Source organism: Emydura macquarii, unplaced genomic scaffold, assembly GCF_026122565.2.
Source record: "Emydura macquarii macquarii isolate MOO-44397 ecotype Brisbane River unplaced genomic scaffold, CSIRO-AGI_Emac_v2 contig_3113, whole genome shotgun sequence".
NCBI classification, from domain to species: Eukaryota; Metazoa; Chordata; order Testudines; family Chelidae; genus Emydura; species Emydura macquarii.
Genome location: NW_027133250.1, coordinates 970,880 through 997,554, shown reverse-complemented (window position 1 = coordinate 997,554; position 26,675 = coordinate 970,880). Strand labels below are relative to the sequence as shown.

Sequence of the window (26,675 nt, the reverse complement as noted above, 5' to 3'; positions counted from 1 at the left end):
ACAGCACTCATGCACCACTTGACCAAAGGTGAGAAGTTCAGTCAAGGCCAGTTGAGCTTGACCAGACATGCCGCAGAAGCCTAAAGCAGCTGGAGAAACCCCATGAAACAGGATCCAGAGCCCAACGCCCACAGAGTGCCGATGAGATACCATTGATCCATCCTGTAAACACCTCCTCCTGATCCATTTACAGGAGTGTGAATGACAGACCATCCTTACACACTAGATGGAGTAGGTCCCACACCAGACAGAGAATGTTGAAGATGGGCTGGGCCGGGCCAGTGTAGGCCTGGTTGGGTGGACAGCACAGACCCCAGCCGTAGTGAGATGGCTTTTGCTAAGACCTTGTAGTCTGTGCTGAGGAGCAAAACTGGAAGCCAGTTCCTTAGGCCATGGAGGTCCCCCTTCATACGCAGCAGAGTGAGGGTGGTCTGCCTGCATGACAGCGGGAGCACCATGCTCCCTAGGGGTTTGGCCCAGACGGTGGCAAGGGCAGGACTGAGGACTTCCCAGAGCACATGGTAGAACACCACGGTCAGCCCTTCGGCACCCAGAGATTTGTCATGGGCAGCAGATGGAGGGCTTCCAAGAACTCTGCCAGAGTGAAAAGTTGTTTTAGCTGGTCCCAGTTGTCCGTGCTGACCTTAGAGAGTCCAGGCCACAGAACCCTGCCAGCGTCAGCACCAGTTGGATCCATGGAGAAAAGACTGGCGCAGAAGGCCCGGGCCCTTCCCTGCATCTCCACTGGGTCCATGTGAAGGGGGCTATCCTCTGCCAAGAGGCAGGTGATGTGCTTTTAGGCACCTCTCTCTTTCTCCAGGATGTAGAAGAAGTGGGAGCCATGATCCATCTCCTGAAGGGGCTGGATTCAGGATCGAAAAAAGGCAAACCAGGCCTAATGGTCATCGACGGCCCAGAGCTCATCCTGCTTGTGACCCGTCCGTAACTAGGGTAGCCACTTGAAAATGCCAAGGTCAGGGCAGGCTGTGAAAGGAGAGCAGATTCTTCCAATACTGGTGGGTGACACTGAAGTCAGACTTCCCAACCAGCCACAAACAATGCTTCTGATTTCCCACACTAGTTATCAAGAAGCTAAAATAAAAATATACACAGCCCCCTTTACTGCATTTCAGTCTCTGGCTCCCAATCAGCCACTACATCCAGTAAGAAATCAGTTATTTTAAACTCTATGCAGTTTACCAAAAGGTTCTCCTGACCCCAAAGGGTCAGCCACAGTACCAGATCAATATAAGTTTGGATCTCACCCAAAATACCATGCTGCCAGCCAATCCTTTAGTAACTAAAATGAAAGGTTTATCATAAAAGGAAAGGAACAAACTATAAGATAAATGTTAAATGATTAAAGCAATCACATACATACAAATGATTGGAAAGTCCATATGTATCAGGTTTCCACTAGAACTGTAGCATTTCCAGGCTTATATAGTCCCTCTGGTGTACATCCAGTACTGGATGCTTCTCAGTCCTTTGATTTACCTTCAGTTGTAGATGAATTGATCCAGAGGAATGACGACTAAATAGTCCACGTGCAGAGTTTGTTCAAATTCTCCCATGAGAATTAGCAGGTTAATTCCAGGCTGGTGCTGGGGTCTTAATCTTGCGATCCAAACTTTCCCTGACAAGCTTGGACAGATTTGAGATAAAAGGATCAGCACACTAGAGTCTTTTATAGATCCATGCAGGCTGATCGATACTTTCTTGACAGCAGGTATCTCCTTGAACAATTAATCGATGATTACTTGGGACTCTGAAGTACCATCTTCCATGTCCTGAGCACACCGGTAACTAGTTACATTAGCACAAGGTAATTGGCCATTTACAACCATTTACAGGTATTTACTACTTAAACTTCAAAGAGAAATACAAACAATAGCATTGTTACACTCAGAGTTCCATCTAAATGTTCATATGTTCCTTTTGAACTGTTAATCAATAGAACAGTGATAGACAGGAAAGCAGTTTATCTACACTGCTAACCTCTAACATCAAATAACATCAAATAACTACCAACAATACACTTGCATATCAAAGCTCTAGTCTACTTATAAGGAATGACCCTCACTACCGTTGTATTTTCTTATAATATTATCTTGAAAGGTCAGAGTTGGGCCATGCAACTTGCAAAGTTGATTGGCTTTTTCAGGCCTAGCGTCACAACAGTTCTCCTGGCACTATCTGCAAAGGGATACCCAGGGCAAAAGGCCAGATGCCTGTCCAGCTCCAAAACTTCCTGCTCCAACTGCTCCATCCATGCACCCCTCCTCCAGTTGCCCCCGAGGTGTAATCAGAGCAGAAGATTTGGGCATATACCTTCCTCACATCCCACCACCTCTGCATCAAAGGAGAAACCTGGCTCTGCCAGGCCAGCCAGAACTGGAAGGATGCCGAAAAGCCCACTTCCTCCAACAGGTTATTATTGGAATACCAGTAGGCTGGCCCTGGCCTTTTGGGTGTCAATGAGGCTGTCATAGCCACCAGGAGGTGGTCTGAGAATGGGGCCGGTCTGATGCTGGAGGAGTGGGCCCATGAGATGTGAAATGGAGAGATATAAATATGGTTCACCTGGGAGTGGCGCTACCGAGTGTCCTCCATTTGGACATAGGATGGTGGTTGCACCAGAGGTCGATGATCTCTCTGAGGACTTCTGCTGGGGCAGTGTCTCAAGCAGTAGGCTGGTGAAGAAGAAAAGGGTAATCCCTGACCTAGGCTACAAGGGTCAACGCAAGGCCTCAGTCTCCTTAAAGATTGCTTGGAGGCCCCCTCCTGTCAAAACGAGGTCTTCCCCATCAACGACTGAGGAGAGCTCCATCTTGGTACTAACGGGTGGATGGATGGTGGAAAGACAGGGGGCTCATTGCGAGGCCTCCTCAAGAAGGGACTCCCTGACGGTGGAGGGAGGCCTCATCATCCCCTCTGCTGCCAGAACTTTCTCAGCCAGCTCCACTTGGACTTTCTCAGTGGATGCAGAAGCAGACCTAGATGTTTTACGGGAGGACCCCTCCCCCTCCTTGAGAGGGAGGTGTGGGGCTTGTGACTTACACTTCCAGAACTTACCCCCCTGTGATGGGGTGTTCACCCCACATCAGAGAGGAAGGAATTAATGGAGGCCTCATGGGTGTGCCACACACCATCCCAGAAAGAAGCAGTGGAGGTGAGTCCTCCAAGCAGCCTACGGAGGCTGTGCAGGAAGCAGCCAATTAGAGGGAGGCTGCATGGAGCATCCCATCAGGGCCCAGCGGGCTCACATAAAAGAGAGCTGCAGAACAGAGCATAGTCAGCAGCTGCTGACTCTGGTGCTCAGGCAGTGTGGACGGTGTCTCTGAGAGGTAGAGAGAATAAGAGGTACCTTAGACAGAGCTGCTGCTAGGAGGGATGGGGAGAGCAAGAGGGAGCTCCTAGCTGTCTGTTAGGACTAGCAGAGTCAAGGCCCTGAGAAGAGGGCAAAGAAGGTGCTGGGGCCACAGAGAAGTGACCCAGGGAACTGAAGCAGCAGAGACAGAGGAGGTGCAGCGGGAGGCTGCTATCCACAGGGTCCCCCCAGAGTAATGGGTGGACCTGGGTCCCTCCCCACCACTGGAGAAGTGGCTGGACTATTTGGGTTAAGAGACCCCCCTGGAAGGGGGAAATATGGATGGTGGCTCAGCTGGAGTGTCACGTCATGAAGAGGATGCAGCGGTAATTGGACTAAGGTGGGTCTGCAGGTGGAGACAATGATGGGAGAGGTACCAGCTAGAGAGGGCACACTGGCTGGCGGAGCTACTCCTTGTGACGGCCAGCAGGAGGCACTGCTGTGGTGATGGACTCCATCACAGCCCCATTACTAGTACTCAGACTTCAGTAGAGGTGTCATTAGAGGGCTAGCCAGTGGGGGTGGGTCTAGGGGGCATGGACAATGGGATTGGGGCCTGGGGAATCAGGGGTGGGGAAATGGAGGGAGGGATGGTCTCCTCCTGAGATGGTCCCTCTCCCAGGCTTCCAGATGTTACAGACACCACCTTCTCCACAGACCCCACCTGACAGCTTTTATCAGCAGTGGGGTCTGTGAGATCAGCTGGGTGTGACAACAGAAGGGGAGTGCCCCTGGTGCCCAAGTGAGATCATCCGTTCGTGTTGGAGGAAGAAGGGGAACTGGACAGGTAGGGTTGCTAGAGGTGGGACAGTGTCCTCCTTGCTGGGCTCCAAAACCTGGTAGAGGCAGCACCTCCGCAGAGTAGTGGACTTGGTACAGGGTGCCCTGGTTGAGCACCAGGAAGGACACTTCCAAGCTTTCCCCACCACTCACCACCACTGGCAGCTGGATTGTGATTTGCCAGCGGAAGAAGAGGGCATGATAGAAGTGTGACACTGGCAGACCAGATGCCAGCTCATGCCAACACCTCTATGTCTCACTGAACACTGGTGAATGCCTAGCTGGAAACCGGCGTTAGTGTTGTTAAAATAGATGTTAAATTTATAAGAATGTGTTTAGACTTTATGAAAAAATGATGCTGCACGTATTGATCAGAAGAACATAAGAAGGGCTGTGCTGGGTCAGACCAGTGGTCCATCTAGCCCAATGTCCTGTCTTCCGACAGCGGCCAATGCCAGGTGCTTCAGAAGGAATGAAGAGAACAGGTCATCATCAAGTGATCCATCCCCCTGTAGCCCTCTGACAGGTTTCCCTGGGGTACAACCTGGGACTGGGGTACCGCTATGCCCCTTTAACTCTCCAGCCTGGGCTGTCCTTACTATGCTTTGCTAGTGACAAGGAACAAACCTCTCCAGGCACTGTGATCACTCAGCCCACCAGTGTGTGGAGCCCCACACCCAGCTAGATCACAGGAATGCTTCTAGAGATGCTCATGAATCTCACAGAGAAAGGCACCAGCCAGTCCACCCCAGCTCTCTGCTTTGCACCCTGAAGAGATGCTATCCTGCCCTGGTCAGAAGGAGGAGGCCCACCTGCCCAATGCAAACTGGGGTGAAGCGAAGGGAGAGGTAAGCCCAAGGGGGGGAAGGAAGAAGTCAGGCCAGCAGATGGTATTCAGCAGGAGCAGCTGTGGAGGGGTGGACAGACTGGGGACAGGTCTTCATGTCGCTCCCCCGCCCCAGACAAGAAAAGCAGCTCAGTCGCAGTTGCAGCAGCATCTCCGGCAGTCTCCTCCTCCAGGATAGCAGTGACAGCCCCACCCCGTCAGAGGTGTGCAGGGAATGAGGTGAGGGATGCAGGAACAGAGTGGAGTCTCATGCTTACAGCCAATGTGTGCCATCCTGGAGAATTAGAGCCCATCCCTGCGTCTGTCCCAGGGTTCCTATATGACGCTGGCAAGTTGCTTAAACCAAGCTTCCAAAGGTGGTCACTAAGGCCACGTCTATACCGATGGCGGCAAATACACTGCCGCCAGATCGATCTCTCTGGATCGACTGAGCGGTCAGGGTAGACCCGCTCAATGGACGCAGTAAATCCACCCCTCCAGTGGCGCAGCGCTGCGTCCAGGGGAACACGGGTCCCTCGGGGCAGTGCCGTGAAGACGGCGCAGAAGGGAAGCACAGCAGTCGAGGGCAGTTACACACGAGCTTGCGTCACTCCCTCTGCATGGCCAGCTCAGCGCCGAGCAGGGCCGAGGGGCGCTACGCTGCCTTGTGTGTCCTGCCCACCTCAGCGCTTTGTCACTGCCACACAGCAGCACCGGCTGCCGGGCCAGCGATAATCGTGTCCCCCCCACCCCGCTGCCCTGCAGCGCCGAGCGCGCGGCACAGCCCGGCCGGCTCACGCCCACCCCGCCGCACGGTTCAGCGGGGGCGCAGCTCCGGGCTGGCAGAGATGGACCGGCGGAGACGCGGCAGCAGCTTGCAGGGCTTTGAAGACAGGCAGCGCCCGACCTACCGGGCTGGGCTGCGGGAAGCCGTACCGCGGGCCCGCGCCTGCCGCCCGCTCACTCCTGCCCAGGCCAGCGGCGGCTGCCCGCGGCACCGAGCTGCCTCGCCGGGCGCTGCAGGCCGTGGGCAGCGCAAGCAGCTGCACGGCCCCGCCACGTGCCCGGCCCCGGGAGGGAGCCCCGCCCCCGGCCCGCCGTATTTCCCAGCCCAGGGGCGCAGACACGTGACCCCGGCTCCAGGCACGGCTGCAGCCCACCACGCTGAGGCCGCACCGGCTCCAGCCGCGCAGGCGTGTTCCTCGTGCGCACGCAACCCGGCCGCGCACTGCCAGGGCCAGACCCTCGCGCTGGTGACAACGCCGCAGCCAGCCCGCGCTGCGCCCGCCCCCGCTCTCCTGGGCACTGATTGGCCCATCGTCGCCCGCCGGGTTCCGCCCCGCCCCGCCCCTTCCGCCGCGGGCCGCCCGCTGGTTGGCGGCTTTTCCAGCGCGCGGCGTTGTGGGTAGTTGGGCGGCGCCGGCTCATCTCGTCTCACCTCAGCTGCGCTTCGCGGCGGTCCAAGGGCAGGCGATGGCGGCGGTTGGGCTGCGCGTTGGCCTGCGCGGGGCGTTGGCGCTGCAGCAGCAACGGGGATGGAGCTCGGGCTCCGGAGCCGACCAGGTAGCGGGGCTGTGCGCCTCCCCCGGCTGGTCCCGGCTGGCCGGGGAGCGCGGGGGGGGGCGGTGCTGAGGGGCCCCTCGGGCCTGGGCCTCCCGTGTGTGTCCCCTTCGCTGGGCTGGCTGGGAAGGGCGGTGCCGGGGGGAGACCAGCCGGGGTCGGGGTTCCCCTCACGTGTCTCTTTCCCCTGCAGCTGGGAGAGCTGGGGAAGGGGGCTGGGAAGGGCGGTGGCGGCGGCGGCTCGATCCGTGAGGCCGGAGGGGCCTTTGGGAAGAGGCAGGCGGCCGAGGAGGAGCGATACTTCAGGTGAGTCTCTGTCCCCCCGGACTCCCGGCGTCTGCTCCCAGCCCTGCTCACTGCCACCTGCCCACGGGGTCCTTGCTCAGCTGAACCAGCGTGTCTCTGCTTCCCAGGGCAGCGTGGCTGCCCCTTTCCCAGGGCCCTTTGCCTGCTGCTTTACCTGCGCCTTCTGCACACCCTGACTTGCCTGCCCTGGGTATATTCGCAGAGCATCTGAACCCCCGGGGAGAGTGACCACATAACAAGGCGTCTCATCCTCACTGCTCGCAGGCCCTGCTTTGTGCGTCTGGCCTCTGTGCTGGCAGGTGCTCACGCTAGGCTTTTCAAGCCACTTGGATTCAATCTCCATGTAGTAACTGGCCTGTCAACTCAATAGCTGGTTAGCTCTGGTGCAGACAGTTTGGTACAGAACCAGAGAAATGTCTTGCTGCAGCCATTAGATGAGGGGCAAGTGAAAGATACTGGAATATCCTAGCTAAGACATCAAATTCTCTGAGATGTTAACAAAATAACATCAGTAACTGAGATTGCCTTCTGTTGAAAGATCTGACTCATATCATGCCCATCTCTGTAGTGTCCAAGCACCTTCTAAAGTGACCTGCATGTGTTGCAGACCTTACCCTCTCACCTGTTTACAACCTGATTTCTCTTCCTAAAATTGGGATGAGACTTGGTGAACTCTACCTTTTTTCTTTTTGGGCCACTTCTGTCAGTTGCTACGAGATAGGACCACGTTTGGTAAATGTTAACAGCAGAGCAGTCCTGATGTGTGCACTCCCATCTCCCAGGATAACATACCTGCTTGGTGGCAATTGTCAGGGTAACTGAGTAACCTGGCTTTTGTGTCCAGTGGTGCCAACCAGTCTCTAGAGTTCTGTGTTCCTATCTAGATGGAAACACTGTCTGCAGCTGTCCTGAAATGAAGATGATCCAATTAGCTATTTAAGCATTGAAGCCATTCTGTGTCCAGGAAATACTGGTGTACATGTGGGGGTGTTTGACTTCCTTTAGGTAGACTGTCCATCTGAAACTCCCAAGTAACTTGGTTTGTTTGAACTGATGATGTACATTGTGTAGGGAGAAGGAGAGGGAACAGCTGGCCTCTTTGAAGAAACATCATGAGGAAGAAATCGATCATCACAAGAAAGAAATAGAGCGGCTGCAGAAAGAAATTGAACGCCATAAGTACAAGATCAAGAAACTTAACCATGATGATTAAGCTGCTGTTGGTTGGTTTTTCATGTACAGCCAGTGATTCTCAGTGTAATCATTGCATTGAAGACTGTATACTTTAGCCAACATAATCCAGATTTGCTCTTAGAGGATGCGCTACAAAAGTCAAATAAAATGTAGTCTCCGGATCTATTTAGTGATGGTCTTATTAAAACCGACATTTTTCCTTTCAACTAAACTCTTGTTGCAGTTTCATATAGGAGCTCTTGTACAGGGGGATCACATTCTAGAGTTGAAATGATTTTTTTTTACGCCTCTCTGTAGACTACATTGTCAGCATTCCTCAGTGAGTCACAGCTGAGGATATCAAATTGAGGACACGATTGCTGAGAGGTAAGGCAGACTTACCCCAAACTGGTAATTATTCTATCATTAAATTATACCAAGCCAGTAACAAAGGTAAACTTCTGTCTCACCACACTAGTCAAGAAGTCAAAGATGCAGTGTTCTTAGGCAATCCAGCCCTTGTCTCACCATCTGGACACTGGACTTTAAGTTGGTTTTCAATAACCATTTCTCATAATCACACATAGGGTTCTTCTAATCCCAAGAGATCAGCCACATAGCCAGGTCAATAGATAACCCAGATTTTAACCAATAATTGCGCTGCTGCCAATCCTTTTGTAATTAAAAGTTTAATAAAAGAACAAGAGTTGATAATGATTAATAAATTATATACATTCAAATAATTGCAAAGTCCCTTATCAGCTTTGTGGCAGTGATGTAGACTTGTGAAGTCTCTCTGGTAACTTCCAAAAGATTGGATGGTCCTCAGTCCATAGTTCAAAATGCTCCTTTTAGTTGTAAATTGGCAGTCAGGGCAAGAAAGAGGCAAAATGAGGATTTGTCAAGAATCTCTTATCCTCTGCCATGTGCCTGTTTATGGAAAGTTACTGGCCTAAGATGGAGTCCAGGGTCAAGGGAGCATATCACTTGTCCTTGATGACTCACAAGGGGTAGCTATTGCCCATATTCTTGCAGAGGCATCCACAGGATGAGCTATCTGGACGGAATGAGTTTCTTTTTGGCCCATATATAGTCGTATTCAATCATACAGCATCACACATCTAAATAAATCAAATTTAAGGTAACTAGAAGTCCATCAGCTGAACCCCCGCTTTAGTTTATGGGCTAGAGAGTAATCAGCTACAAACTAGCACCTTTTTACTCAATGTAACACCTTTTGTTGAGCAATTTTAAACTTGCTTCCCTGCCTCAAACACGCCTTCACCCTAGTTAAAGGGGGATGAGGGTGGGAACTCGTGTGAGATAAAGCTCTGGTTTGTAAGTTTTTCATCCAACGTGCAATTTATTATACACATTGAAAACTCCTCCCTCCTCCCCCTGCCCCATGTACAACGGAGTAGATTATGGAAAGTCAACCTGTTTGATCACACTTTGTATTAATTTACTCTTAAAATGTTCCTTTACTGAAAAGACTTAACCTATCAAATGCTAATTTCTTTTTCTCCCTCCAATCTCCTTTGTCCTTTCTCTTCCTCTGTGCGCGTGCTCCCTTTCAAGGAGGGGTGGAGGGTTAGACTTGACATTTTACTGTCAGTGATTGGTTCTGTTTTGCTTGTCAACAGATTTTCTCCACATCTCAACTACCAGCAAATGACCTTAGCTAATGTGTAGCTTTCTGGAAGTAGGGATCTAAAAACAGACAATAGGAGAAAGCTCTTGCCAGCTGCTGTCTTCCCCCATCACTCCTGCTCTGTGCTTTCCTATCTGCCAACCTATGAGTTAGGGACAACTTCCCTAACAATCTATATCAAAGTAGTAAATCGTCCCACTTTGTGCAGACTAGTGTACTTAGATTTAACATAACTAAGCAGTGCAGTGAAGTCTGTTGGATTTTAGGATTATGTGAATGGAACAGATGCATCTGAACAACTGGTGGGCTGCTCACAGAGGCTTTGATACAGAAAATGTTTTAGAGGGTATAGTTTCCACAGTCTGAATGAGAATGGAATTTTTTTTTTGAGAGTGCATAAATCAGAAAGTAAGAACTAGAAATAATTGATAGTACTCAGAGGCCTAGTGCCCTCTGGTGCTGAATGCTGTGCAAACAGAAAAGAATCCTTGTCCTGAAAAACTTACATATATCACATATATGTTAAACCTGATAATCAGCTGTGGAGGAGAGAAACTGCTTTGCAGACTTTTTCATTGTCTCACTACTTCTAGTTTGTGGAAGTGGTTGCATTGTGTTGTCAGGATGCTTCTCTGTCCAATGTATGTACTGTGTTCTCTGGACTTTAAGCTTTTTATTTTTTTAAAGGAAGGTCTTGTCTTCACACAAGTTGCACTAATTTAAATTGGTTTGGAAACTACAAAACAAACTCCTGTGTGACACAACTTTGGTTTTAAAAGTATTACTGTGCTTTAGTTTAAACTGAATCTTGATTCACGATAAACTGAAATGAGTGTCCATGTGTAGTGTTTGCATCTTCAAAGCCTGAACCACTAGATATGGGAGGTGTGAACTACCCCACAGGCATTCATTAAGTAGTAATATAAGTGCCCAAAGATGTTCGTTTCAATGTCCGTGTTAATTATTTCCCTGCTGTCAAAGCATGTAAAAATGAGGATCATATGACTGTACTATGAATTATGGTTCATTTTGTTACCACAAATACATTGTATTTGGAAGACAGCACCACTTCTTCCATCAGTCTGACCCGTGGAGTAAAAAGACCAGAGGAGGGATGGAGTGAAGGATGCATCTGAGTGCCCAAGGAGGAGCCACTCTGTCAAAGCCCAGGGGGGCATCTAAGCCTTGAAACCAGCCAATCCCAGTCCTCTCAGAACAACGGGTAAAGTCTGCTCTGATGGATGTAGATTAGGCAGCTTCCTTCTTAAATCAGATGACTGATGTGCCACTGACGAGCCAACCCTGAGGAGCCCAGCAGAATCTACCTGATCATATTGGAACAGGCCACAATCTGCTGTGGGTTGCATCTCAAGTGGGTGGAGCTTGGCTTGAGGGCAGAGCTTGGGAGAGTACTGCCACTTTTCTCCCAAACAGCCCTGGAATAGTGTTCTTCCTTCACCTAAACCTGCCAACTGTGAGGAGAGGGTAAGTAAAGGCTGAGTCCTTGTTTGCAGGGGGGCAGGAATGGGGAAAACCCTAGCTCTCAAAAAGGCAGGCAAAAGACAGCTTTTATTGCAAAAAGTTGTTGCTGCATCAACAGCAGCACAATGTGATGTTTACAGCCCAGAGAAGGAGGCAACATTAATAATCCATGCTTTCATGGAGTTGATTTCCTTGGGGTACTGACTTCAAAGCATCTAAGGTACTTTGATTACAGGATACATATACATCATCTGCATACAGCTGAGGTAGCTTAACAATACATTGCTTTGCAGGCATATGGTAAAGCAGCATGAACCACCAGTACAGACAATGTATTTATGCTTTGAAATTGATGTCCATGCAATATATGCCATGCCTCATACAGTGCTGCTAGACAAAGCTTTGCCTTTTCACCTACTTATGACAGACTGGTGTGTTTGCCTGAAAATCTTACCTGGGTGAGATTCCTGGTGGAACATGTTAAGTGTGTTTGCTGGTGCCTCATCTCTCCTCTTGGATGTAAGGGAGTTGGGAGTGATAATCTAGGTTATGTTCAGACCAGTCCTCAGAGGAACTTTAGAAGCAGCCAAGCCTGAGAAGAAGGCTTGGCCTGTATTTTGCTTAATTTGAGCTCTTTTTAACCAAACTCCAGGAGAGGGATAGGTTCTCATCCACTATACCTGTGGACAGCGTGGTGAAGCTAGAATACCACAACAGTCATTTAAATAACTTGTAAGCAATTGGACTCAGAGTGTGATTCATACCACTGGCACCATAGCTTCTGTTCAATAACCTGGTAGTGTCCACAGCGACCTATGGGAAGCATGTAGGAAGAGTCACTATTTACAGTTGTAGACAAGTGTCCATTAATCATATAGCATGAACACAGGAGAGGGGAAGAGCAGCACAGCAGATGCTAAGTTCAAAGTGGTGCTCCCATGGTTACCCCAGTTTAGCTTATGGCCAAGGGAAGAAATATAACATTAGGCTAGAAAGAAATGTAAAGATGTGAAAGAAATTAAGAGTGCAGATTGCACACAGCTATTGCCACAGCAAAAAGAATGAGCAGGGCTGCTAAATGGAGTAGCTTGTTGAAATTAGGAGAATTGGTGACCCAGTACAGATTATGGTTGATCCACTAGAAGTCACTATAGGTTAGGTACTTTGTTAGTTAGCTATAAAAGATTAGGTAAAAGTAAATACCGTGGAGCGCAGTCCAAGGGAGCTTTCCTTTGGGCAAGGAGCCGACCTCTAAACTCCATCAACTGGATAGAAAGAGGGCCCCTGGAAGCCTGGCTGGTGATCACTCAAAATCATTTGACTGTAAAAACAACTTGTTCTGTAGCATTTTAAAGACTAACAATTTTAATTTCAGTAGGCATAAGCTTTTGTGAGCCTCAGCTCACTTTCTCAGATGCAGTTGGTAACACGGCTACCCCTCTGGAACATTTCTGACTGTCTGTAACTATATTTGGGATGTCCTAAACCTATTGCATGTGTGTGCTTAGTCTAATAAAAAGTAGTTTTAGATAAAAGCACTCTCATTTGTATCAATTATATATTGGATGGATGAGCTATGCCCCCAATTGATTCATTCCTGACACCACCTGGAGAGAAACAGTTAAGTTACCACTGCTTTGGGTTCTGAGAAAGCATGTGTAACACTCCTACCTATGTTCCTCATTCCCGTTCATATGACTCCTAGTAGTTAGATCTGAGCAAAAATTTCCTGTGGAGGTAGTGCAGGAAAAACAGCACAAGCTGCTATACATCTTTCACTCATTCGTGCCTGGAAGATTGGACATGCTAATTAATGAGGGGCTATTAAAGCCAGCAGGACATCTATGGCAGACCCCAGAATCTGTGGCACCTACCTCTAAAAAGGCAGGCATGTGCTATCAAGTCCCTTTTTCTGGGTTTGAATATTTCTATTTGTACTCAGTCTCTGGTGCAGTGGTTCTTAACCTTTCCAAACTACTGTACCCCTGAAGCCTGAGTCCCACCCCCACGGGGCTGAGGCATGTAACTTAGTTTCATGGCGCCCCTGTGGCTCCAGGCAATTGCCTTTCTTGCCACCCCCAATACCAGCTCTGCACTTGCGACCCCTCTAAAACCCCAGGTTAAGAAACACTGCTCTGGTGCCTTGGTAGCAGCCATTTAATATGAACGATCCAGAAAGCAGTTTTTCCTGCAAAAGAGGACTACCCCCTCAAAAATGGGTTTATTTGGCAGGAAGACCTAGTCATTATTAAGCTTAAAAATGTGCATCACAAATTACCAGGTGCGCCTGTCAAAATATAATTGAGACAGTATATCACAATTTGTTGACATTCCCTCAAGACAACAGGGAAGAACTGGGGTCCATTACAGCTGAGGAACAATTGGGGGCCTGTACATCTTTGTAGGTGGCATTAATGTGCTGGACGCTGCAGCGAGATCAATGACTACATCCATCACCATGTGCAGGGCTTCATAGTTTCCATTCTGAGATACTGAAGGAGATTTAGGAAATGACTGAGGACCTGTCATCAGAGTTTATGACCTGTTCAGTGCAAAAACCAAGTAAGCCCTGCACTCTTTGAAGACTCAAGAGCCACTCTTTTCTTGAGAGTCTAAATATCAGCCCTGAGAAGAATAGAGGCCTGGTCACAAAGTTATTCCAGACAGAGGCCCTCCACCTATTAATTCACACTGTTCAGCCAGAATCACTGAGGAAGAAGCACACCATGCAACAAGCTTGATGCAGTCATCGAGAGCTATACAGAGCGTTTGGAGGATCTATACACCTCTCCTTTTGGCAATCACCTTTTTTTCTTTCAGGAGGCTTGGAATTGCATAACCTCAGACTGCTGGATCTTAGAGATCAACCATTCAATTTCATAGTCTTTGTAACCATCCGCCTCCCCCTCTCCCTCTTCAGGGACCTGTCTCATGAGAGACGGTTACAGCAAGAAGTTGACTCACTTCTAAATCTCAGAGCAATGGAAGAAGAAGTGCCCCTGGACCTCAGAGGGGAGACTTCTTTTTTCTAATCCTGAAGAAGAAAGGGATCTGGCACCCAGTCCTAAATTTGAGACATCTCAACAGCTTCATCCCTTGTTTCAAATTCAGCATGGTAACACTAGCTTCTATAATCCCATCTTAGATCTCCAAAACTGGCTCACAGCTCTTGACCTACAAGACGTATGCTTTCACATATCAGTTCACCTTGCTTGCCAAAAATATCTGAGATTTCAAGTAGGAAATTTCCACTATCATAGACTCATAGGGTTATCTACTAATCTAACCCCTGGTCAAGATGCAAGATTTGTTGTGTCTAAACTATCCAGAAACAGATGGCTATCCAGTCTCCTTTTGAAAACCTGCAGTAAAGGAGCTTTCACAACCTCCTGAGGCAGTCTGTTCCATTGTCCTACTGTTCTTACAGTTGAAGTTTTCCTGAGATTTAACCTAAATCTGCTAACCAACGGCCTCTTGTCCTGTCCTGTGGCAAGAGAGAACAATTTTTCTCCATCTTCTTTATGGCAGCCTTTCAAGTATTTGAAGATCGCTATCTTATCTCATCCCCTTAGCCTTCTCATTTCCAAACTAAACATATCCAAATTCCTTCAGCCTTTGCTCATATGGTTTGCATTTCATCCCTTTGATCATCTTTGTCACTCGACTCTGGATTCTTTCCAGTTTCTCTACATCCTTTCTATACATTGGTGACTAAAATTGGACACAGTACTCCAGCTGAGGCCTAACCACTGCTGAGTAGAACGGAACTATCACTTTCTGTGACTTTCCTGCTGTGCCTTTGTTAATGCAACCTAACATTGCATTTGCTTTTTTTTTTTTTTTTTGCAATAGCATCGCATTGCTGACCCATGTTGAGGTTGTGATCCACCACAACTCCCAGATTTTTCTCAGCAGTGCTGCTACCAAGCCAGTTTCCCCCCACTCTATATTTGTGCATTTGGTTTTTCTTCCCTAAGTGTAGCACCTTATATTCGTCTTTGTTGAATTTCATTTTGTTGTCTATAGCCCAGTTGTCCAATTTATCAAGATCTCTCCGGCTTTGTCTCATCTACAAACTTGATCAGTATCCTCTCTATTTCTACATCCAAGTCATTAATAAAGATATTAAACAACACTGGACCCAGAACAGGTCCCTGTGGAATCCCACTTGAGACTTCCTTCCAATCCGACATCATTCTGTTAATAGTTACTCTTTGTTTGAGGTTGTTTAACCAATTCTGTATCCACTTCATGGTAAGTCTGCTGAGCCCGCATTTCTCTAGCTTACCTTTCAGAATGTCATCTGGGACTGTGTCAAAAGTCTTGCTGAAGTCCAGGTATATTATATCCACTGCATTCCCCCTATCCACCAAATCAATTACCCTGTCAAAGAAGGAAATCAAGCTGGTTTGGCATGCTTTGTTCTTAGTAAATCCATGCTGGCTGCTAGTGATTACCCCTTCATTGTCTAGGTACTTGCAAATTGAATATTTTATACATTACTTTAGTAGATTCCCAGGTATTGACGTCAGGCTGACTGGTCTGTAGTTTCCCGGCTCCTCCTTTTTAAAGATGGGCACTGAGTTGTCCTGGAAGAATGGAGAAAGGCTCTCTCCTGTCATCCATGAGTGCAAATATTATTGCCAGTGGCTGAGATTTCTTCAGCTAATTCCATCAGCACCTTGGGGTGAATAGCATCAGGCCCTGCTGACTTGAATTCATTCAAATATTAGAAGATCTCTGATGTGTTCTTTACTTTTCCCGATCTGTATCCCTTCCCCATTATTGTCTATGGTAACTTCACTAGTTGTCTGGTCACATTATTTTTTATGAGAAGACTGAAGCAAAGTAGGCATTGAGCAGCTCTGCCTTCCTATTATCTTCCATTACCTTCTCCACTGAGCAGCAGATCCACATAATCCCTGATCTTTTTTTTTTGTCTGATACGTTTGAAGAACCCCTTCCTGTTGTGGCTAACATTCCTTGCCAGCTGTAACTCATTCTTTGCCTTGACTTTCCTGATTTTGTCCCTGCACACTCTCACTAGTCCCATGTATACTCCTTGGTGACATGCCCCTCCTTCCATTCTCTGTATGTATCCCTTTTGGTTTTTAGATATCAGAACAGAGTTCTACCACTGAGACTTTCAACAGCACCAAGAGTATTCATCACATGCTTGCAGTCATGGCAGCTCACCTGAAGAACCTGTGGAATACAGGCTGACATTCTAAGCAACAATAAGCCCCAAACAGCTGTCCTCTAATGGGGCCCCTTTTAGGGACAACATTGCAAACCCAGACATTGGAATCGGTTCTAAAGATGCAGTATTTCAATATTGAGGGAATATTGGCATCAAAAAGTGATCCTCCATCTAATTACAAACCTTGAAGCACATGTAATCTTGCTTTAGGAGATGCAGTCCACCACCAATATACAACTTCCTGTTCCATGCTCTGCTGTCACAAACAGTATGGGGTGGCATCTTATGTTAGAGAAGAGCTGTCTGCTGCCTCGATGTCAACATCTGGTCCAAATGACATCATAGGATGGCAGGCAATAAAAGTGAATGATCTTACTCTGATAAATCTCTACAAGCCTCCATCAGTTAACTGGCCAGCTCCCACTGTGTCTAGCTTTCCAGGTCCTTCCATCTTCCCATGTCAATTGGGGACATGTGACAACAGCTCAGATGGAGAAAGTCTAATGGAACGGGCAACAGTTGCTGATCTACAACTCCTTTATGACCAAAAGCAAATGCCAGGCTTTCACAGCAGATGGACAACAGGCTCTCCACCCAATATTGCATTTTCATCTTCTGGGTAACTGCCACCAGGGGGCAGAGTGGAAGGTGCTTGAAACTTTCCCAAAAACTCAGCATTAACCACCTTTGAACATCATGGGCGTGTGGATATCCACAACTTTCAGAAGTCCCTGTGGAAGTTTTGGAAAGGTTGGTGGGAGGTCTTTCAAGCAGAATTAGAGACATCTGTCAGCAAACTGGCTGAATTAGACTTGATCTTTCCAGGCAACATAAATGACTCCTACCAGCTTTTCTGTGAATTAATTCAGGCAGCTGCTTGGAAATTGATCTCTAGAGGCTATTGTGGACATATCCCTGGGTGGTTGTCAGAGGCAATTAAGCTCTATATCAGGAATTCAAATATGCTGGTAGTGAACAGGAGGTTAGGTGAGTTACCTACCAGGCTTACAGAATGTCCTAGTGGACCTGCTTAGCAGGCAATTTACAAGCAACCACAGATGTATTGTCAAGGCCTTCATCTTGCAGAGTGAGTTAGGTGGCCTAATGGTTAGTGCACCTAGTAACTCCCTTCCAGTGGGTTGGTCTTATAGTTCTGGTCCTCCTTTAATCGGAAGTGTGGTGAGGTGGACAGGTGGTTTGAGTCCCTCCAGTTGTGAGGGCAGTGGTAGGGGAGCCCAGGCCCACCCACTCCCCTGGACTCCAACCCATGGCCCTAGGAGGATCAACATCTGGCCCCCAGAAGTGCCCCCTGAGCTACCCTTCCTCAATCACTTCCTATCACTGCTTGTCTTTCCCCACTTTGTGTCCCAGATAAGGTGAAAAAAGGAGAAAAGATAACAAACCAGTCAACCCATCAGCCCCAACTGGGCTCAGCATATAGTCTTAATCCCTCAACGAGGCTTCTCTGATGCCCTTGTCAGGAGTCTTCATGGTAGGTCTGTCCTCCTTCTCAGTTGGGTAGCTCCCTTCTCAACCTGTTTTCCAATTGGAGCATGCTCTGCAGAGCCGGAGGGGCAGGGCTGCTAGGGTCTCGTACTCTTCAACGCTGAACAAGTCTTCCCTAATGGAACAGTGTTTTCTATCAGCAGTGCCATTGACTTTGAATGTCTCTCTACACAGAAGCTGACAAGGGTGGCTGGAGCTACCCCCATCCCCTCCAACCTTGCAAACCATGGGCAAATAGCAAAAATAGACTGTTTTTAAAAAGGGCACTTCTTTAAGCAATGAAGGCCTTTCCACTGCCAGAAGGACTTAGCCCAAACCCAGGACTTGCTGACTGGGTGAGACCAGACTGGGGGAATGCATTCAGTATCCTTTGTTTTTCATAGATCTGTAACTCCAGTGCTGTCTAAAAGTATCTGTGGTTAAGAAATTCCTTTGCCAAGTCTGTGTTCATTGCTATCCTGCCATGTTGTCTCTGCATTGTGTAACTAGGAATCCAGAGCTCTCACAGCCAGGTGGACTGTGTGGTGGAACTGGGTCTAAGAAACAGAGGGAATTAGGAGGGCTGAGGCACAGTTCTAGAGTTCAGGTGGCAGACTGCAGGCTCCCACTGCCCAAGAAGGGTGTTGGACACAAGATCTGCACCTGAGAAAGTATTTGTGGGACCCAGAGCTAGGAGTAGTGATCAGTCACTACCCAGACCCTGGGAGCTTAGAAGTAGCTGGGATTCAGTGGTAAGATCCAGTCACAACAGACTGATGTCCATCCAGATAGTGGGATGGGGCAAGCTGTGACATATACCTCATTCTGAAATTTGCTGGGTGGCTACAAAGGGATCAGTCCACACTTTCACACACCACTATTCCCTAATTGATGCTTCAAGATCTGATGCCCTTTGCTAGAGCTGTCCTACAATCATTATTTAAATATACTCAGGGTACCCACTTCCTATCTATGAGGTCACTGCTTGTGAGTCATCAGAAGTGGAATCCAGGTGGACTATCGCTCCAAGAAAAAAGAACTGTTACTTACCCTACAGTAACTGTGATTCTTTGAGATGTGCTGTCCACTTGTGTTCCAGGGCTCATCCTCCTTCCATGCTACTGCAGAGCCTGACACCCAGATTCTGTACTGGTAAGAAATGAGGAAAGGTCGGGTACACTCTGCCCTTTATACCCTTGGGTGGAGGTGTGAGGGCATCCAGGGGCAGGTATGGCACCAATAGACACAGCTGGCCTAAAGAATGTGATCTCACATGTGCTGTGTGTGAGCACCAGAAGTGGAATTCATATGGACAACACCTCTAAGAAGCACAGTTATTGTAGGAGAAGTAACCATTCTTTTCAGTGGTTTGGTGAAAGAATTTGAAATTTGGCAGGGATCAGAGAGGTGACTTTTACATCATGAAAAATAAAATCTAGATTTGGCCAAACTATAAGCACAGAAAATCAATATTATACATACCAGCAGAGCTTATTAGAGGCTTACTTCTAAGTTCTCTGAATGTTTCATATGCAGTGAGCATGCTTCCTAGCCTCACAGAAGAGAATTTGAGAACTTACAATAATTCTGTGCACTTCAAAACAATTCTTTAAGGCCTCGAACTCTCCCTAGAAAGGAAGCAACCATTTTACAGACAGAGGTTGCAGAAGTCAATTTCTATACTAGCTCGGGGTAGCTGTGAAATTGACAAGAATGACAGGCTGGCAGCTGGCGTGAAGGAGCATGGTGTCTACATGGACAGCAGGGCCCCCACTGTGCACAAAAGCCCCAGTCGAGGCGGTTTTATGTTGTCAGAAAAACCAAACCAACCGACCCCGGCAGTTTTGTCAGCAGGGCTGATTGCCCCGCCTAAGTCAGCTGTTTTATCAGCGGTCAACCAATGCTCTAGCGTAGGCCAGGCCTCGGGGTAGGGACCGTACAGCACCGAGCACAGCCACACACTCCCTCGTGACGAAACGCCCTGCCCTTGGCAGCTGGCAGCGCGCACGGAGCCCACGAGGAAACGGACCCCCCCAGCGCCCCTACAGGACGCAGCGCGCCGCGCCTGACAGCGAGACGTGACCGACCGGAGCGAGGCCATTCAAACACAGGCGGTTCGGCGCGGCTCGGGGCCAACGCCCGTGTCGGCCGCGTGACAGCGACGCGTTTCCGTGGGCACTTGTCGAAACGCTTTACCGCCCGCCCCCGGACAACGCGATGGGAACGCGGGCAACGGGCCTGAGCCTGGGCCTCCCTCCGCCGAGCCGAGCCGAGCCCCGCCCCGCCAGCAGGCGGCACTGGGGGAGGGAGGAGGCGGCCCTTCCTCAGCCCGCCGCCGCTTTCCCTCCCTTTCTTTGTTCTGCGCGGCAGGCGGACTGACGTGACGGCTCGCTATCTCTTTAAATCCCATCTACCCCGGCCGGCGCGCCGGCCTTTGTCGTTGTGCGGTTGGCGGCCCAGTCTGTTTTAATTGGCCAGAGAGAATAACGATGTCCCGCCTCCCATCTCTAATAGGTGACGCAGGGTGCCCGTCTGATGCCCCGAACGTTGATTGGTTAATTCAGGGGTCCCTGGAAGCAGTTCCGGGAAACCCCGCGTGTTGCCGGGGTCGCGCGCGCCGTCGTCCATGAGGAGAGAGGAGGTGTGCGCGCGCCATTTGCAGTCGCTGCTCACTCGGGCCCCAGCCGCGCCGCGCAGGCCGCGCTCCGGTGAGTGCCGCGGGACCGCCACGGGGGGAGGGAGGAGAGGCGGGCCGCGGCGGTGGCCGGTGCTGGGACCGGAGTCTGCAGCCGGGCCCGCGCCGAGGTGGGTAGCCAGGCCTGGCGCTAGAGGGAGGAGGCGGGCCCAGAGCGGTGGAGGCCGGGGCCTTGTGGAAGGCGGGGGTTAGGCCGCGCACGCAGGGGCGCCGCCGGGCTGGGGCTGCCGGGCGTGACTCGTGGGGCGGTCGAGTTAGGGTCGGGAGTGGGGCTGCCGGCACCGCATGGGGCTGGGGCTTGGGCTGGCGTGTCGCTGCGCGGCGCTCTCGGCGCGGCCCCCGATGCATCCGCTGCCTGGTTTCGGGGGGTTGGCGGGCGAGCGGGTCCAACGTGGCTGGGCCGGGGAGGGAGGTCGGCTCTGCGTCTGGCCCGGGCCGGCTGGCGGGGCGCTCCGCCACCACGTGGATTGGCTCCTGCATGTGGCTGGCGCGGGCACTGGGGGACAAGGCAGCGCTGGCTCCTGCCCTGCTCCGTGTGAGGCATAAGGGTGTCCGCCTTGCACTGCACCCGCTGCGGGTGAAACGCAGCTCGCTCGCTCCCTTTCTCCAGTGCAGAGCAGCTCAGGGAAGCTGCCTGGAGGCAAAACCCCATGGCTGCTGGCCACGTGAGACCGTACCTTCACTACCACGTGTGCGTGGATTGGCTACGGAATGTTTTGAGTAAATGCAGATCTGTTCCTATTGCCATGATTGATTGCACATCTGTTATCCCTAAAACCATCTCCCTAGCATGTATTTTCATAGTGGGGATTTTAGTAAGCTGAAGTTTGCAGAGACCTATTTAAAATAGTTCAAGTTATCACTTCTCTACTTTGTTCCGGATAGTAAATCTTGCTTAGTGTTAGAAAGGTGAAATTCTCTGGGACCTGGTTGCTATGAAGTTGCGTTTTCTTTCATAAACTTTACCAAACTTATGTACTTTAACATTCTGATTAAAAACACAGGTTTTTAGAGTGAATCTAGTTACTGTATTGTAGTGGCCTTGATATCCGTTACTCTGTGAATGTAGCCAGTTAGTCTACTTGACCTGTAAATAGGTTCACTGTAGGCTTATGTAGAGGAAGTTGCTTAGATTTTTCTTTGTATCTTTTTGTTTTCTCTCCCAGTACTGAGCAAGAAGATTCCAGCAGCTTAGATACTTTTGTGCTGTGAAAAGCATTGTGATGTCCACTTAAACATTTTGGACTCCTATTTATGATGTACTATGGAACAATTATTAGTGTCATACACAGTGTATTTTCAAGGAATAAAAAAGCATTAGTAATTCCTAACAATAGTGCTTTTAAAAAATCTTTATTGTGAAGTGACTAGCTTTTCTGTGTAAATTATAGGGTTTGCAGAATAGCAAAATTCTACTTCATAATTTTTTTATTCTAAAAGCTGCATTTCCTATGAGTATTTAACATCCCTACTCCTCAGGTGTCTGTCTAGGTGGTTATGACTTGAATCACAATAATATTTGTGTACACTAAAAACATCAGTGGGTTTATTCCGGCAGTATTACTGTGTGATAGGTAAATATTATTATCTCTGTTTTATAGATTATCCTCCAGAAGGACACTTCAGTTGACTAATTCATGTCCTCCCTGCAGAGTTGAGTAGTAATTCAATTATTGTCCTCAACTTGAGTCCCACCCACACCCAAATCCTTAACTTGAGTGTGGTTGTGTTATAATTTGAGTTGGTCTGTTTGGGGGATGGGGTGGAGAGTTAGCACAATTTGTCAGCTGCTAGTACAATTACTGAAGCCTGGTATATACTAGGAAATTAGGTTGATATAACTACGTGTCTCTGGGGTTTGAAGAAATCCACACCCCTGAGTGATGCCGTTAAACTGACCTAACCCCCAGTCTAGACAGTGGTGTGTCACCAATAGAAACCCTCTCATCAGCATAGGTAGTGTCTTAACTGAAGCATTCCAACAGTGCATTTGCAGTTTTTTAAGTGCAGGCAAGCCCTCAGTATCATTCTGTGCAGCTGGAGTGTTTCTTAGGGCAGCAGCTCACTTTAGGTAGGCTAACTGGTGAGGAGTTGACTCAAATGTAGATGATAAGGTAATGTGAGTTAACTCGGAAGTGAAGTTATTGCCTTAGGCATTCATACCATGAAGTTGGGGGCACTACATATCTATATAGATACTCTTGAGTATAGCCTTTTAACCTGGGGTTGTAACCATATTCCTCTAAATGTGGGTGAGGTGTCCCTATGCTTTACCCTGTCATGGGGTCATTGTATGGGAAAGGTTGAGAATCACAGCTCTGGAGGCGTGGATGTGTTAAATACTCATTGTAACAGTTGTATTTATTGTACTAGAAGGTAGACCTTAGGGCCTTGGTACTCTGCAAAGCTCTTAATTTGCATAAAGGCTGTAACTTCATAGCAAAAACTTAGTCCTGTAGCTTGTTCACTACTTATACTACAAAACATTAATGTAAATCTTATATAATTTAGACTGTCATAAATAACCACTCATTTATATCACAAGTGTAGTTGAACTCAGTGGTTTTCAATCTTTTTTTCATTTGTGGAGCCCTACATTTTCAGTGGAGGTGCAGACCCTTTGAAATCTGAGACATAGTCTGTGGACCCCCATGGGTCTGTGGACCATAGGTTGAAAACTACTGGCTTAAGGTAAACCATTATAGCTAGTTTTGCAAGTTCTGCACAAAGAACTTTCTTCTGGATCGCCAGTCACAAGTGTGAGCTAGTGAGGTTCTTCAGTAGTTCAAGTTATAGTTCAATTTTCGTTATAAACCCTTGCCTTCCCTCCCTTATAACTTTCTAAAATTCTTCTTTTGGGTTGAAACTGTTCATGATCTTAGACTGAAGGTAGCTTCTTTTGCGGAGTGGGGGACAATTCTGTTCTTCTATGTTTCAGTAAAGCTACTGGGGTAGGACATAAGCTTTCAGTTTAAAAAAAACAAACCACAGCAATTTTTTTTAATATATTGGTAAACCAAATGGCAGAACTTCAAAATGCTAAATGTAATGCCTTTAGACCTCCAGTGAGAAATAATCTGTCTAGTAGGAGCTGATGGCGGGAGTGAGGGGTTAAAATAAGTTACTTAGAAATGGCTTTGGTGCAGGCTCAGTGCAAAAATAGCCATAAGGTTTTTAGTTATGCCTGCTACACTTTAAAGTTGATAGGTGAGGTTTTGCTGCTCCATGGTAGCACACCTGTTGTAGCAGGCTCAATAAGCAGTCCCGGATCAGTCCCTGTTCTTAGCTGCTGTATTTTCTCATAGATGGACTTGTACTAATGGAGAGCTTTTTTGGTGGAAAAGTGTAGGTTTGACCACCTGAACTACTTGAGCATAACCGCCCCCCCCCCCCACCCCCCCAATCTTTCTGAGGTAATTAAAAAAACATGGGGAGTTTCAACTTTGCATGTGGCTAGACCTTAAGGGAGACTAATTATTTTAGTAAGACTTTGAGATATAGGTGGGCAGGTAATTCAACAAAAACAAAACAATCCTGTCTTCAGTTGCATAGTTGGCAGTGCCCGTATGGAGTCTTGTGTAAAATACCATTCTGCAACTTCAAAATGGTACAGTTAGGTAATGGCCTGGTGACCAATGTAGATTTTACACAAAACATCCACTCTGACAATCTACAGCTGCTCTCAGATTTTACATACTGTTGCTCAGCAGGTGCATCTTTATATGTGTGCACCTCCTGAAGTCCACCCATCTTTTCAGTTTCTATATACGTATCTCACACATACCAAAGTAAATGATCCTTCTGGAAGTGCACCTATAATCTTGCATACATCTAGGTTAAAAAAATCTCCCTCAGAAGCTTGGGTTACTTAGTTGAACGCAGAGAGTCTTGTGTGCACTTTCTGCATGAGCACCTAATCAGTTTTATCAGTACACTTGTGCTTTCACATATAGCTGGTCAGCAGTTGAGCTATGATATGGGCATGATCCATGTGCAAACTCAAATATCTATCCTCCTTTTCTTTTTTCTTTTATTCTTGCTTCACTTCAAAGTTCTTTTTAGTCTGATAATGAAATGTTACCTTAATCAACTGATCTTTCAGTATATTCAATTCACTTTCTTTGGTGACACAGAAATTTTTACTGGTGTTTCCTTTTGTTATCCTTGCATAGCTGACACAGCTAAGAGGAAGAGAGCTGGATTATCTTCCTCTTTGTGCATTAGTATAACTCTTGAATTCCAGTTATACCTGTGCAGCCCCAGTGAAGACAATGGGATAATATGGGTGTTGCAGAGGATGTGATTTGGCTTGTGTTAATGAAGCATGAAGGAAAAATCATCATTTAACACTCAGATTCTGGTCTGAGTTTGTAAAACTAGAAGATGAAAAAAATCTCTGCTTGTAATTGGAATGGCATGCGTGATCTGGAAATCACTGAGAAAAAAAATTACTTGTACCACAATATTTTCATACTGTTTCAGAGTAGAACCACACTTGAAGAATAGTTTGCAGTTAGATACATGACAGGAAATGCATAGTTAAGAGTGAATATTAACTAGGCTGGCTTGTGCACATGCATTACAATAGTCTTAAATTATGTAAACTCATACTAATTCTCAAGTTTTTTTGCAAACATAAACGGTAACATAGCATGAAGAATAAACTTGATTTACATGAAGTGAAGCAAAACAGGCTTAAAATTCATAATATAAGTGCATTTGGAGTTACACTGTAACAAAAATTTATTGGATTTTATTATATTCTATAAATACCAAGCCTATAGTGATGCTAAATATTTCATGCCATTAGGTTACCAAAGCAGTACTTCATAGATTATGAGAAGCTTTAGCTGTGGAACTGCAAATGCATTGTTTGCTCCTAGAAGTGTACAGCCAATAATTCTCAGCACAAGTTTTAGGCAAGCTTAACATCTTCCATCAGGAGAGACGCAAATACTGTGTCAAAATGACATATGAAGTGTTAATCAAGTTTTACGAAAAGCCTCTCAAAGAGATATCAGCTTAAAATATACACTTGTGAACATTTTTAGTGTTACAAGTAATAGTTACTGTACTGTAATTGAGACTATTTCACTTGTTTACGTTGTGTAATCAGTTTCACACTTTTCCCTGTGTATCCAGTTTTCTTGTGCAAAGTCCTATATGAGAGAGACATTAAATTAAAGAAAAATGATTGTCAGGCTACAAAAACTGGCAAGGCGGGAGAGGGAGAAAAAGACTCAAGGGCAGATATAGTACATTAAACTATTTTTTTAAAACTTACAAGTTGGTTGGGGGGAGGGATGGTTTTAAAAGACACTAGCAAATGTTTAGTCTTAATTTTGCATTTACTGACTCCTGTGTAATTAACTGCACAAACTTAATATTGCATTAATCTTTTGGGATTTAATATATTGGTTAACATTTGGTGTAGTTGTGCATAAGCATGGTTCTATTAACATGCATGTTTTGTATAATAATGTCACTTTAAATAGAAACCATACATTATAACATATTTGAATTTGTTAGAAAGTAATATGAGGCTTGATCAAGAAGCAGAGTATATAGTCTCAAGGTGTATACATGTATACCATGCAGCTGCAAAAGTCTTAGCTTTTTTATACAGCTTGCATAAGGGAGTGTGTCACTTTAGTCCTGTCCCCTCCCAGTCACCACAATTCTCTCAATCCATTGCAGAATTTCTTGTCTTTCTGATAAGAATGACTTGGCTCAAGCCAGCAAATCTGTCCTGGTGGCTTTTCAGAGCAGTCCATAGGCTTTAAGTTAGAAGGTTTGGGTGTGCTGGGTGTAGTTATTTAGGAGATTTGTTCTGTGATAGATGACTAGATAGCCTGAGGTTTCAACATTAGAAAAGGTTTATTCTTGAACCATCTTCATGTCATGTATTCCTGTACATATTGCATTACTTCTGTCATGTTGCATATGTCTACATAGTTACCATTCCATTGCTGATATATGCATCATCAACTCTTCTTCCATGTCTTATAAGGCCCAGCACCCTTTAAATCTCTACTGATCTTATACAGTTGACCATCCTAATATATCTCTCCATTGGGTAGTTGGTTGTACCCTCAGCCATGAAAGCTGAGGTGAAAACATCTGTTGACTGGCGAATATAGAAATTGA

The 26,675-nt window shown here is 47.2% G+C and overlaps 2 protein-coding genes and 1 long non-coding RNA gene across 6 annotated transcripts in view; 2 read left to right on the top strand and 1 right to left on the bottom strand.

The window, feature by feature from the left end:
* Positions 1-6,378: 6,378 nt before the first annotated feature.
* ATP5IF1 (ATP synthase inhibitory factor subunit 1) lies at positions 6,379-8,197 on the top strand. Its single transcript, XM_067530801.1, has 3 exons — positions 6,379-6,539; positions 6,730-6,842; positions 7,914-8,197. The coding sequence occupies exons 1-3, from the start codon at positions 6,450-6,452 to the stop codon at positions 8,053-8,055; spliced, it is 345 nt and encodes a 114-aa protein (XP_067386902.1). The 5' UTR covers positions 6,379-6,449; the 3' UTR covers positions 8,056-8,197.
* An 8,453-nt stretch (positions 8,198-16,650) lies between these two features.
* LOC137141737 (uncharacterized) lies at positions 16,651-20,103 on the bottom strand. The gene is made up of 3 exons (XR_010916719.1): positions 18,884-20,103; positions 17,752-17,969; positions 16,651-17,079 (listed from the first exon to the last, which is right to left on the bottom strand). It is a non-coding gene; the product is annotated as an uncharacterized lncRNA (long non-coding RNA).
* A 221-nt stretch (positions 20,104-20,324) lies between these two features.
* The window catches only part of HNRNPR (heterogeneous nuclear ribonucleoprotein R), a 52,877-nt gene continuing 46,526 nt past the window's right edge, over positions 20,325-26,675 (top strand). Inside the window, exon 1 of one of the 4 annotated variants that reach the window (XM_067530799.1) lies at positions 20,325-20,541. In XM_067530799.1, the coding sequence (XP_067386900.1) occupies positions 20,460-20,541 (82 nt within the window). In that variant the 5' untranslated portion in view covers positions 20,325-20,459. Of the gene's footprint in view, positions 20,542-20,619; positions 20,639-26,675 lie in introns of those variants that run through there. The other 3 variants (XM_067530797.1, XM_067530798.1, XM_067530800.1) reach the window with 3 other exon arrangements.

Excerpts from the sequence above, each read along its gene's own strand:
- ATP5IF1 (XM_067530801.1), top strand. The coding sequence starts at position 6,450 with ATGGCGGCGGTTGGGCTGCGCGTTGGCCTGCGCGGGGCGTTGGCGCTG. Across the intron at positions 6,540-6,729 it reads CGGGCTCCGGAGCCGACCAG|CTGGGAGAGCTGGGGAAGGG; the intron begins GTAGCGGGGCTG and ends TTTCCCCTGCAG. Across the intron at positions 6,843-7,913 it reads GAGGAGGAGCGATACTTCAG|GGAGAAGGAGAGGGAACAGC; the intron begins GTGAGTCTCTGT and ends TACATTGTGTAG.